This window comes from Hipposideros armiger, unplaced genomic scaffold (genome assembly GCF_001890085.2).
Source record: "Hipposideros armiger isolate ML-2016 unplaced genomic scaffold, ASM189008v1 scaffold_122, whole genome shotgun sequence".
NCBI lineage: Eukaryota > Metazoa > Chordata > Mammalia > Chiroptera > Hipposideridae > Hipposideros > Hipposideros armiger.
In genome coordinates, this window is record NW_017731472.1 from 2,401,884 (window position 1) to 2,416,286 (window position 14,403).

Here is a 14,403-nt window from a genome sequence, read left to right on the forward strand (position 1 = left end):
CTAAAGACTGGATTGTGGTTATCTGGAGCACAAAACAACAACACAAAGCCTCCTAATTGATATGTTTCTCCCATGAAAATGGTACTTGGTCTGGAAAATGGTCAAGGATCAAATACAAATAATAAAGACATACCAGACTAAAAATTTCATTCAAAAGTGATGATGTCAATAAAAGACTGAGGGGCGGCCGGTTAGCTCAGTTGGTTAGAGCGCAGTGCTTATAACACCAAGGTTGCCGGTTCAATCCCGACATGGGCCACTGAGCTGTGCCCTCCTCAACTAGATTGAAACAACTACTTGACTTGGAGCTGATGGGTCCTGGAAAAATACACTGTTCCCCCAATAAAAATAAATAAATAAATAAATAAATAAATAAATAAATAAACAAACAAATAAATAAATAAATGTCTGAAATTAGGGTCATGTCTAATGACAAAAAAAAAATTGCCACAAAATAAAAGCCTTGACCAAAGTAACACAGGGCTATTTTGTTCTAGGTCCCTTTACCTTTCTTGTGCCTTATTACTCATCTGTAAAAGGAAGGAGGTGAATATGTTGATCTCACAATTCTCTTTCACCTCTAAGGGCTTTTGGAATTAAAACCAAAACAAACAAACAAGCAAAAAAACCCAAACAATAACAACAACTTTTATTAAGCATAACAAAATTTGATTTTGCTGAAAAGTGGGTGACAGCAAGTGGAAAATAGAAAGGGATCAATCACCTACTCAGTGACTCATTTTCAACTCTTACAACAAGTACACTGCTAGAGAATTTCTTCTCCCTCTGGCGATGGCGAGTGTCAGACCCATGACTGAGACCAACTACATCATTTACTGGAACTAGGTTCAAGGTCATTTCATCTATTCCTATTTCTCAAATGAATTGCCATTTTAAATCTGTACACTGGTGAAAGGTTTATTTTTGATTCTCTATCTTACTTGCCCCAAGAAGAGACACCTAGTAAGCTTGATTTTGATATTTGATGCTTTGTTAATAATCACAACCTCACTCTTACACAGAATCAGAAAAATCACTGGGAGGGGTCTTGGAGGTCATCCAGGTAAGCAATGCACCAATTTTTAGATAAAGCGGAATGAAGATCTACATGAGACCCTCACAACTCTAGTAAGTTTCTTTTTGTGTCCACCTTCATATATATGTTCTTCTAAAGTAATCATAATTAAGTGGTCAGTGAGAGTATAAATAAAAATATGCTACCATAGAGTGCTAGGTAACCGAACTAAAACTAAAGTAAACAAACTCAGTGGGCCATCACATATGCAAGCTAGTGAGGTCCCATAAATCACCATGACTGGGTATCAGGATTTCAAAGGCACGCTCTGTGGGCTCTGTCATCCAGGCCTGTTGATTCAAGCTCCAGCTGCATTAGGTTACCTATATGGCACCATATGAAGTTCACCTTTTAAGTTTAAAAATAGTTCCAATTCCCATCCCTAATAAAGAAAGGCCACAGCACCTATTATGTATGTGCACCACACAATGCACTTGACATAAGTTTTCATTTAATTCTCGTAACAATCATGTGAGATAGATTTTGTTAGCCCTGAATTACAGAGAAAACAGAGACTCAGAGAGGTTGAGGCAATTTAATTATTCAGTGTGCGGTGGATTGATATTCAGAAGAGGAATTGTTAAGCTCACTGGAATTGAGAAGATTTAAAGCAGAATCAAAATAAAGGTCCACATTTGTTGTTTGCTATTCTGTTCCACTTTGAATCAACTTATCCTTATGTTGACACAGTCTCTCTTCATCCAGCTTAAAACCTGCTGCCCCATGTTCTCACTCCCAGGCAAGAGGTCCCTTAGGGGATGGCCCTGCAGTTGGATGTGATAACCCAACCATGCTGCCACTGGGCCATGACTCAAGGAGGCAACAGGTGAAGGAGGTGATGCCAGCTATTGGTGCTAAAAAAGACTCAAGCCTCATGAAATACACTCTGTCTATAAATCTCCTCTCTCCAGTCAGATATCCCCACCTCCCTCCTCCTCACAGCTGACTGTCCTCCCTTAAATATTCACACCTTCACACAGAGCAGGGGATTTCTTTTTTTCTTCAAGGCTGTCCCAAAGGTTCATTCCAACCAGATTTCACCATCGGAACCCTGAGGTAGAGAGGGGGCAGGGCCATGCACTGGTCAGCCTGCCCTCAGCCAAGGAGAGCCCTGATCCCAGGCCAGCCCAGGCAGACCGTCCTCCCTGTCCACCCCTCCCCTTCCTCATCTCACTGTCTCACATGTCTTTCTCTCTACCTTTCTTTCCTTCGCTCTTCATTTCTCACTTTATCCACGAGACCATATTCCCTCCTCACCCCACTTAGAAAATAAACCTCCACGGCAATTCCACAGTAATAGGCCATTTAAAAAATCCCAACACCTGCTTACGCCTTCCCTGAGTTTATCCCACACCTTCCCTATCTGCCTCACCCCTCCCCACTATCAGTCAAGCTTTATTTTGTCCAACTCTACCTGGCCACCCTTCAGGTCCCCTGTCAACTTGGAATCTCAGATCTCTTCAATCAATTGGTCTTCTCATCCCACTGACTCCATTACTCTTCAGTTTATGTCTATACCCTGTTAAGTCCCTGCCTGCTAAGTTGATTCTCAACCTAGCATGCTGTCTCACCATCACACTCTTCCTAGGAGCTAGGGGCGAGGTCCTTTCTACTTCCATCCCAACAAGACACAGAGAACAAGGAAGGTGGAATAAGTCCTAGGACTCCCCTCTAGGAATTACAGTTTGCTGAAATTGCTCTTGCAATGTTGGAATGTAGTGCTCACCGAATAAATTAAAAATGTATTAGGCCATATTTTGAAAATGCAGACTGAGAACAAACAATTTGTGTTTCTAGCTCCCTGTCCTCCTTCCAGATGCTACATTCAGAAAAATAATAATCTTGACATGATTTAGGAAGCATGATTTATGATGGCTCTTGGACAAGTTTAACCGAGCATCAGTTTTTCATCTTTAAAAATGGGACAACGTGTTTTGGCATGTAGAGTGCTGTTCCTGGGACCAAGGCTGAAGCTGAAGGTTTGAGGTATGGGAAACCAGGAGGATCATACCTTACATGAGAAAGTCAGGGACACACTGGTGTTTCCTGGCCTGCTGTCAAAGGCTGAGCACAGGTACCACATGGATAATACGAACATGTTTGAAAATAACGCTAAGGCAACAAGTAATTTTTCCACTGAATTTTAATTTTGAGAAAACAAGTTCTTTTCATATTGAGACTGATTATTTGGTCTGTAGTGATTGAAGTTTTTGTCTTTTTTGTCTCTTCTACTATGTGCCCTTTTGTCATTTTATTATTCATTAACACTATATAGAAAAATCAAGATTTAGTCCAAAGAGTATCTTCCTGTAATCTAGTCTTTCCTGATATATATTAACAAAATGATTATATTTCTAGTAAAACATCCCTATGGTTTTTTGAAACCCAACTATCACTTACCCTTATGGGGATCTAAGATACCATACTGAGAACATAAGATTAAGAAAACAGAAAAACAGAAAATCAGAATTTATACCAAAGATGATAATGAGTTTCATTCTCATCAGAGCATACTATTGAAACTGACTTGAAATATTTAAAATAAAAAAATAGAGGAGGATCAGTGTTTACTAAAAAAAGGGAAAGCGCAAGTTAGCAAATATCCACTTGGCACCTAAATCTATAAACGACTCTGAGCAAATCTCTGAAAAACACACAAAACATTCGAGACTTCAGTTCTAAATTTATATTAATTTCTGTGTACTCCTTTAATAGAATTATAGCTTTTTTCATCCTCTGCAGTCTTTAAACTCTTTTGTGAAATAAGGCTTCCTTGCAAATAATGAAATGATACCTACATATATTTAAAGCACCCACAAAAGCATTCTCTCTCTTTATTAAAAACCATTAAGCCTTTCCAAATTTGAAATTTATTCTCTTCCTAAATTCTTGTGACAATTCCCATCATCATTAAAGTTATAGTTCATTTTTTTTGGAAGTTAACAAAACAAAACAAAACTAGCAAATGTAAAACGGAATCTTTCTTGGTCAAAGAATATGCTCTTTTTCTAAAACATGAATTTCACGAAAAGGGAGAAACAATAGAAAGTCACCTGATTAAAAATTGCTCTTTTCTTTGTAATTCTGTATAATTCAGTATAATTTATAATTCTTTAAATAGACTTGTACTAATTTGATTTTTGTATAATTAAAAAAAAATAATTTCCCACCATAATGAAATACTGTTCTTTCTTCCTAATGGGTTTGGCTTGGAATGATCAGGTAGAATTAAAGGAGAGTAGCGAAAGGAAAACATTTTGATATATCCTCTCAAAATATTTTGGAAAATATTATTGAAGATGTCTTTATTCCTATTTAGATCTAAAACAAAAACAAAGCAACCAAAACACTGCTATGCTAACAACAGAAGGCAGCCTGACATCAGCCAGTCATACTCTGAAAGAAGATGACAGATATCAGCCTGCACTTACTCCACGACGGCAACGTCATCTTGGCTCTGTTGCTATGGACACATCCCTGTCAGGTCTGTGCTTTCTACTCTCCAGACCTGTTTATGACAGGCTGAGGTGTTTCCTATTATGGGGCCTATGTCTGCACAGCACACTCCTTGGCAGTAATAAAAACCAGAGGCTGCCACTATAGGGATTACAGTGCTACAGACCAGAGATGCTGACGGGAACCCAAGCATACCTTGGGTAAAGACACACAGAATACTCCCTAACACGCAAATGCCAACAAACACATCCTTTCTTCCCAGGCTAGCAGGGAAAGTATTCAGATATGTCATTTTAAGTTGGAACAAACCTACAATAAGAATGTTATTGCTAAATAGGTACAGAGAAGAGGGAACAGTTTAAGGCCATCAATATGACCTGTATGGTTTTTGTCTATGTACTATAAACTTTTAATTTAAATAAGATTAGGCTAATCCGAGCATAAACTTTCTGAGAGATGAGCATCTATAAGCAGAATTGAGAGTCTTAAATGGGAAATGATCAAGATTCTTATCAGTGAAAGAAAAGCACCTTTCTTAAAAGGCATCAATGATAATGGAGACTCTAAGTCTCCCAACCCAAGGTGGCAAATGGCATTTACATTAACAGACATCATGCATATGGTACTTATTTATGTGACCAAATACAAAATGATATATCGACACGCACTAGTTTTGGGCATAAGCCATGCACAATAGAAGGCTTCATCAATACTTCTAGTGCATGGTAGAAAATTTGCTGTTTATGTATTTGAACAGTTATTGAATCCATCTCCTTATCAGAAACATGGCTTGTATTCCATTTACACACACACAAAAAGTTCATCTCCCATCCACGAGTTATGAATATGAGTTGAGATAAAGGCTCCATAGATGATCCAAGCTGATGCAGAGCCACTCTAGAACGTAAACTACAACAGTAGTCGGGAGATTTCTGAAGACACAGGGGAACCTGAACAAGGTCTGGGCCTCATTTTCCAACTGAGACCAGGTGAGTTAGACAAGTGGTCACTTCTGCCCCGTTTAGCTCTAACACAGAGGGCTTGACTCTGAGATGAATGATGAGTAACAATAACAACGATGCTCTGAAATATTGATCATGCTAAATACTCACCCAAACTACCAAAGGACTAAGAGGTCGGCAGGAAGAGATTATATTTTCATCTTAGTTATGTTACTTCCACTCAAACGACATTAGACAGAAAAATCAGGATACATTTTTTCTATTCTTTAACCAAATATTCCGTGACACCATTGTAAAAGGTCTGACAAACAGTAAAATTGAAACCATTACCCATAAAGGAAGAACTTTGATCTTCTAAGCCCTCTGAAGTAAAAATAAACTTAGTTGCTAGGATTGATCAGTAATGATTCCTACAACACTAAGAGCAGAAACATTTAAAGTGGCATTTCAAGGATCACCACAATTCCATTCACACAATTCATCCAATATTTATTGAGCATCTACTCAACAAGGCCTTGTGTCTAATGTTATGGAGGCTGGAGAAACCAGACTAATGGGATAATGTAATAAGAATAAGACAAAGGAATAAATACTGTACTAAAAGAACTACAAATAAAGTCCTGTGGAAGGTCAAAGGAGAAAGACATTGCACCCAATAAGAAGAGGCTGGGGTGGGAGATACGGGAGAGAATAGAACAGAAAAGGCTTCATAGAGGAGGTAGAATTCCAGTTAGGCCTTAAAGGGCGGTTACGATTTGTTTAATAAACTTCTGTTTTAGAGTTACAAAAAACTTGTGAAGATAAGTACAGAGAGCTCCCATCTGCCCCACACCCAGCTTCCTCTACTATTTACATCTCACATTTGCATGGCACATCTGTCACCATTATTGACCAATACTGATACACTATTATTAATTAAAGCCTATACTTTATTCAGATTTCCTTAGTTTTCACTTAATGTTCTTTTTCTGTCTCAGGATCCCATCCAGGATACTTCCTTACATTTAGCTGTCATGGCTCCTTAGGGCTTCTCTTGGTTGTGATGGTTTCTCAGATTTTCCTTGTTTTTGATGACTTTGACAGTTTTGAGGAGTACTGGGCAGGTATTTTGTAGACTGTCCCTCGACTAGGAATTATCTGATGTTTTTGTTATGGTAAGAGTGGGCTTACATGTTTTGGGTAGGAAGAACCCAGATGTAAAGTACTGTTTTCATCAGATCGTATCAAGGGTACATACTACAACATGACTTATCACTGTTGTTTTAAGTTTGATTATTTTGCTGAGGAGTATGCATTTGTCAGGTTTCTCCACTCTAGAGGTACTCTATTCCCTCTTTCCTTATTCTGCTTTTTCTAAGTTAATATGCACAGCTTACACCTAAGGAGTGGGTAGCTTTATACTTTCCCTCCTTGAGGGTGGAGTATCTGCATAAATTATCTGGAATTCTTCTGCACAGATTTGTCTATTCTCCCCCACTTAATTATTTATTCAATAAAGTATTTATTTACATCAGCATGAACTCATAAATATTTATTTTATACTTGAGGTTATAATCCAAATGAGCACGCAGTATTTGCTATGCATCAAACTAAGGTTTGCATATTTTATATCTAATGTTCTCAACAACCTTTCAATTTTATTTTTCCCTTTTATTATCCATCTTTATAAAGAAAGAAACTGAGATTCAGAGAAGTGAGGCACATTGCCCAAAATATTAGGTAGGGAGCAGCAGGGCTGGAATATGAAACCAAGTTCACCTGACACAAAACATTGATGTTCTTTCCACTCTACAAAGCTGCCGTAGGCATCACTGCTGTACACGTCAGACCAGGGAGCAAATGCCATTCACGCTCATCACAGAATGCAAAGTATAGCAAAACAGTAACAAAAAGCCCAGAATAGTAAACACTAATAAAGACACATACTTTCGTAAAGATAAAGTATTTTTGAGGTGTAAAGGATGATAAACCTATCATCACCACAATTGGTAATCCAATTTAACTAGTCTCCTAATGAAAACAGCAGAATTGTTTGTTGTTTAAGCTCACCCCCTAATCCCTGCTAGAGTGAATAAAAGAAAATGCCTTCATAAAATGCCTTTTAAAACTACTGTGACTATGAAAATAAAGGGCTACCCATCTCTCTGTTTCCTAGAAAGATCTCAGACTAATAGTGCCAATTAAATGATCACAACAAGTAGCCAGGTAGAGCACCCCCACCCTAACAGAGCGATGCCATCACAAAATAAGCCCCAGCTATTTGCAGTTTTAAAGAGTTGGTCTTTTTCTGAAAAGGAGAAAATCAGATTCTACATATTTTATGGGTTAACTGAAAACCATGACATTTACAGCATTTCACAACCACCATATATATATGTATCTTAAGTAATTGCTACAATCTATGTGACTACCAGAAATCTTCTTCAATTGAATGAACACATTATCTATCATTCCTTGCTATTTGGGGGAAAAAAAAGTTTGTTTAATCCATCCATGCATTGGGAAAAGTATGATTTTATGTGGGCCAAGACTTTTGTTTTGAAATAAAGTAAAAAAGACTGTTCATAACGTTCTGAGAAGTTACTGATACCCTATAATTAAATCAAAATGCAATAACTGAAAGCAATTTCTCTAGTATTGACTAATTGATTGAATCACAAAAATTAGAAATTTTTGATAATTAAATGTTAGGGATATTTAAGTTTACTACCACTAAATATTGATACAGGCACTGAGTTGATGATAATAGAGACAACTTAAAATTTGTTTTAATCCTTAGTGTTTTATTAAAGTCAAGGCTTTACTATCCAATGAAACATAAAAATTCTGTTAAAAGGGGTTTCCTCTTTCGATTATTAAAATAAAAGCAAATATTTTTTCAAACATTGATAATAAAAACAAGCATTCCCAATCCTTCATAGAATTATGGCACCACATGTAAACTACATAAATCTTTGCCAAATCTACTTCTATTAAGCGGATAAAGAAGCAGATAGCAAACTCAAAACATCAATAAGTTGAGTTTCTATAGTTATAGAAGAGGTCTTCTTTTAAAATTTAAGTTTTTCTTCAGGCGTGTTGATTAATTTTTAACAATTCTCTTATGACTATGTCAATAAATTTTAATATTTCAATGTAGAAAATGACTGCTACGATTTGTTCTCCATAAAATTAAAAATTAAAAAGCCTTTTCCAACAAACTTCAGCTTCCTTTTTAGCAAAGGTTAAACATTTATTTCTGTTCTGAGAGTAATACTCGCGTAATGCTGAAATATTTTAAGATTTAGCCACTTCTATGAATGAGCATTCTATATTCATTCCAGCACCCCTCTTGCCCAGAAGAAAATGTACCAACAGTCACAGAAAGCTCTAGTATATGTTATGTATGCACTGACTATTAGAAAGCAGCAGGGGGAGCACACAATGAAAACACTAAGAAAATGCACCCCAGAAAAGAAACTTAATTTATAGGCAACAGAAACATGAGAGATATTTCTGGAAAAACAAAACAAAACAAAAAAAACCAACAAAATAAATTCTGTTAAAAAGTAATGATAACATTTGCAAAGTTGGCCTACACACATCTGGAATAAACTAAAGAAAAACCTTAAGTCTTTTAGAAGGATGCTTGAATCCTTACGTCAAGACAGGCTTTCAGCTTGAAGCAGGGTAGTTTCCAGCAATGCCAACCAAGCCAAGGAACTGCCCCCAAATTAAAAAGGATAAAAAGAACCAACACATTTTTATAGTGGCATACTTTAAGGGGAAATAAAAATGATTTTGTTTTCTCCTTCAAACATTACTGCACTTATACTGAAGGCCTGGTGACATGGGCATTATTGGGTCACAAGTGGATAAAGTTATAAGGGTTCCATATCATAATCCTTGAAAGCCCTGAGGCTTAGGCACTTGGCCTGCCTTCCTTGAATCCTCAACTGACTTTCCATGAGAGAAGGTAACCAAAAACACTGTGAAACTACTCTGCATTAAAAACATCTAAAAAGATATTTTAGCTTTGCGAGCTCTGTATAAAGGGATGGAAATGTGCTCACCAATCTCACATTGCACTTTACATGTTCTAAAAATTATAATACTAAGGGCTGTGTTTTCAGTTTCAGAGTAAAACAAAAAGTATTTGGCTCTTCTCTCTGGAGTTCTGTAACTGGAATTTAAGAAAAGGCTAAAATTCTAATTAGAATTTCAAAACATTTATGTCTATATTATACCAAAAAGTGTAAATATAAGTCAAGAATTTTTTATAATATAAAAATGTGCATTAAAGATAGTTAATAATAGTATTATTGAAATTCATGAAACTTAAAATGTCAAACATAAATTACAACTGAATGGTAAAAACCAACAACAAAAACATATTTTAGCCAAGTAAGCAACCAATGAAGTTTGACCTAAACCTCAAATAATAATACCAATAACAGGAATAGTGATTACTGTTGTCAGACACTATTTGTTAGCTAGTTGTATTATACATACTGTTTCAAACTCCTATGTTGACTTTTCAAAACGGATATTATTGTGTCTATTTTATGGTAAGGAAATTAAAGCTAAAAACGTTTTTCATTTCTCTAAGTTAACTCAGTTAGCAAGGAACAAAATCATGATTCAACGTCCAGGTCTGTCTGCCTCCAAAAGCTTTGAGACCTCCCTCAATAAGCTTCCAAGGGCAATCTGTACAAATCTCAGGCAGATCACTGTTGCTTATGAGGGTAAATGCTGTAGATTTAACTACTCAAATTAAATGCCATCTGGAGCCTCTTACCCTACTTGGTACAAGCATCCGACATGTATTACAGCCAACTCTGGCCTTGGCCAAGAAGTCAATAATTTTCCAGTCTCAATACCATCAATAAGCATTACGCACGTTATAGTACCAATCAGGAAATAGAGCTAGCAGCTTCTAAAGCATCTTTTAAAAACTGCTAATAATTTAGATTCTTTTCATTAAGAGTTCTTAAAACGTGAAGAATCTGTTAACCCAATTTGTTAAATGGGTTTAAGGAATCAATTTCCTGCTTCCTAACACCGAAATCCACCTCCATAATAATCACTAATAATCATGATAGGGATATAGTGATTATAGAGACATAGTAATTATTTATATAGTTTTATATATTCTCACAAATCCTGATCTCTCACTAGTATTTTAATCTATTAGAGTAAATAAAAAAACAAAAACAAAAACAAACAAAAAAACCTCAAGAGAGAAGAAAACAGGAAAACGTCATGACTTTTCAAAGGAAAAAGCAAATAACTTGAAAACATTGGTTGGTTTACAAAAGTACTGGTAAAAAGAATGGATGCTAATAAAACAAATAACCAAAAAGGTATGTTTCAGACTTATTCATTCATGCTCAAGAGATATGAAACCACCTAGTAGACATGTGATGCAAGCTGTCACAATTCCAGTTCAGACTTAGGTTCGCTCACTGGACCTTCAGATCAGCTGCTGCAACTCAGTTTTCAGCTCATGTGGATGTGACTTATTCCATGCCCTTGTTATCAAGCAGAAGGGTCACTTTACAACCTTTACCAAGAGCTTTTTTTTTCTTTTCTTTTTTTCCTTTTATGTTAAGCCTTTTTCATCTATAAAAAAAAGTCACATGAGCTTAGTACTCATTTAGAAATGAATGGGTTAAAACAAAAGAAATGAATGGCTTAGACATTAAAGGGTTAAGCAACAGCTTCAGCTGAGTTAATTGTTTTAATGTTAAAAATATTGGGTTGTCAGAAAAGTCATGACATATTTTTCTATGTGTTTCGTTGCAAAAATGCGTCATGACTTTTCCAACAACCCGATAGGTGTCCTGTCAATAATCTTTCAACAGCAAGACATAAACACTGCTAGAATGACTATTGATACATTTTGAAAAAGTCTTTTCTCACTTAACCCAGATTTCATTTCAACCAAATACAACCACCTCCCTGTGAATTAACTCCAAGTCTAATTTGGGGGTCTTCACTATGAAGATAAAACAAAAAACCCAAAAAAAACAAGTAAACCCAAAATACAACAAAAAATAACCTTTCTTAAGTGGCACCTTTAAAAAACAGGAATAATTTTGAGCAATTATTATGAGCTGAAGTTTTATATTTTATCTTAAAATGCAGATAAATTAATTTCTTGACAGTTGTCATTTATAATATAGTATTATATTTCCTGTTATTTTAAATTAAAAGATCTCATTATTAAGAATATGGATTTGAGGGGAAAGTGTAGCTGCTCAGGTTCACACAGCTGAAAAAGTCTAGTCATATCATTGTGAAAACATCAGCAAATGTGTGCACATCTTATTAAGTGCCTTCAGATTCTGCTCCTGCTTTTACTACACAGAGTTACCCAGAGAAGAGAATTAGGAACTGAGGCCCCCTACAGAATGGTCCCATTCAGCATGTAGGACACTGGAGATGCGCCTACTGCTATGATGAATCAAAGTATGAAAGAACGATTTATATTTTATAACATTAATCGATGAACTAAGAATTTTTTAGACAGATAAGAACAATGGCACCTAATGCCACAGCAGGGAGTAGGAGAGCAAAAACCAATCATTGTGATGAGGAGCCACACCAAATTTAGAAATGTGGCCCAAATGACAAAAAAGAAAAAGAAGAAAAAAGGAAGAAAAAAAGTTCAGATTTAATCACTAGTGTGTATATGCGTAGTTTAGTGTCAGCAGACAATGGCTGGAGAGTCTTTTGTTTTATTTGAAGGTAACATTTCACTTAAAAACAATACTGTTTATACAAGCACTGTTAACAGATGAGAGAAGTGGCTGACATGCTATGGTAGTTTTGCAAACTGCCTGGAAAAAAACATGTAGGATAAAAAGTACAGTAAGCAAAAGGAGGGGGAAAAAAGTACAGCTCATTAAAAGATAGGTGCACATAAACAGGAAAATGGCATTACCTTCCTAACTTTGTAAATAGGTGGCCAAAAATTAAATGTCTTTTAAGAGGCAACTGTTACTAATAGTCACACAAAGTTACCAGTCCTTACCGCTGAATCCCTCAGCCATTTGCATCCAGCATGTGATGCCTCCTTTCCTATCCCCTCAGCCAATAGTCATAAAACGCAAACATAATCCCAATTATTTCCTTACACAACTAAAGACAAGAAAACAGGAATTCCAAAAAAAAAATACAGCAGAACAGGCAACACTCTACCTTGCTTTAAGGCTGTGTCAGGCTGAAGGTTGCTTCTCAGCCCCCAAAACTCCATTAACCACAAAGACCAGCACTTTGGCACAAATAGTACAAACACCCCATTGAAGCATCACCGTAACTAAATGACCTTAGAAAACTGGACTTTCTCTCCAAGATTCAAAGAAACAAAGGTAAAAATTACAATGAATTTTCTAACTTTGTTGACGTTCCCTGTGTGCACATATGGCCAAGTAAAGGCTCAGTTTTTACAGGGTACTCTGACACCTAGATAAATGGGGGTTAAGGTTCCCAGTTCAGTTGAAGTGCTACAGGGGGTGACATCCAAGAGACTGCATTGACCTCCAGCAACTCTTATTTCCAACTGGGAATCCCAAGAATACCCTTACACATGCGATGCCAGTGGACCCGGCTGGGTTTCTGCTGCAAGGACAAAGTGTCACTTACAAGTCTTACCCCCCTCCCCCTTCCAAAAGGACACTCACTCTATCCTGGGGGTGGGGGTGGGGGGGTACTGCAATCAAACTATGCCAAAGTTGCTTTTGCAAAATGTTTACTTTATCTAGCGTGAATGGAAGAGTGAGGGAAGACACAGAATCAGGAACCTCCCTTAGAAGGAGCAGAACCGCCAAGATGCAGTTTGACAAATCTTTGTATTTCCAGGGGCCACAGGGACTGGTAGCTTCACCAGCGTGGGAATCACCAGCCTCGGGGCCTCCGTGAGAGCAGAGCTGGGGCTTACCTTGTTGGAGGCCATCTCACTGACGGAGTGCCTGGTCTGCAGGGTCTCTAGCTGGTCCAGACACCAGTCCAGCTCCTCCAGGGTCTCGCTGGCCAGTTTCTGGTAGGCCTCCTCTGCGAAGAGATAGGGAAAGGGGGACTGAGTTCTCAAGCGTTTCACGGGGCCGCCAGCGAGTTCAAAGGGGGCCATCCTGCCATACCCCGCCATGCTCGGATGCCCGGTGCCCGCACATGAGGGCTGCTCCTTCATATTGCCGAGCCAGGCACCAGGAGGGGGGCCGAGGCTCTGCGGGCGGGGCGGCCGGCCTCGGAAAAGCACGGTTTCTCCAGCTTGGCGTCTCAGTTCAGTGTCCAGGGAGGGCGCACGAAGTGCATGCAGCAAGCCAACTTTTTATGCGGAGACAGGGACCAAAACAGCCACGATGCGACTCATGGAACGGTGCGGCGGGCCCGAGTCCCAGTCCTTGAGGATGGCGAAGGGGGTGGCGCGTGCGCCGCGGAGCCCGCCCCGCGGAGGGCGCGTCTGGTCCACGGCCGGGGCTCCCCGGCGGCCAGCCCGGAGCCTGTCCCCGCGCCCGCCCCGCCTGCCAGACTTCGACTCAAAGCGAATGAATCAGCCGCGGCCGGGTGCGCGGCCACCCCGTTTCCTGTTTTCTTTCTCAACTCCTCGGGCGGCGGGGCGCAGCGCGTCTCGATCGCGCAGCTTTCCGGGAACGCTCCCCCTCACGCCCCTCGTGGCCCTCGCGGGCCCGGCCCCCCCTCAATTCCTTTATTACAAAGAGATTCCGAATTGTCATCGCCCTCCTCCCACCCCGCGCCTCGTCCTTGCCCGCCGCCTCGCCGTGGCTCCCCTCCGCGCAGCCCAGCGCCGCTCGCTTTGAAGCGGAGCCGGACAGGCGCGGGCGCGAGCGAGCAGGGCTGCGGGGCTGCGGCGGGGCTGCGCGAGGGGGACGGAGGAAAACCCGGCGTGGAGCGCCCGCCGCCCGCCCG

At 39.0% G+C, this 14,403-nt stretch overlaps 1 protein-coding gene and 1 non-coding gene across 4 annotated transcripts in view; one reads left to right on the forward strand and one right to left on the reverse strand.

Annotated features, from left to right (window-relative positions):
• LOC109385702 (cAMP-specific 3',5'-cyclic phosphodiesterase 4D) overlaps window positions 1-14,403 on the reverse strand; it is a 175,313-nt gene that overhangs the window by 37,227 nt on the left and 123,683 nt on the right. The window contains exons 1-2 of one of the 3 annotated variants that reach the window (XM_019648212.1): window positions 13,614-14,125; window positions 13,415-13,527 (exon numbers count right to left, since the gene is read on the reverse strand). In XM_019648212.1, the coding sequence (XP_019503757.1) occupies window positions 13,415-13,429 (15 nt within the window). In that variant the 5' untranslated portion in view covers window positions 13,430-13,527; window positions 13,614-14,125. Of the gene's footprint in view, window positions 1-13,414; window positions 14,130-14,403 lie in introns of those variants that run through there. The other 2 variants (XM_019648210.1, XM_019648209.1) reach the window with 2 other exon arrangements.
• TRNAI-UAU (transfer RNA isoleucine (anticodon UAU)) lies at window positions 186-259 on the forward strand. Its single transcript has one exon. It is a non-coding gene; the product is annotated as a tRNA-Ile (tRNA).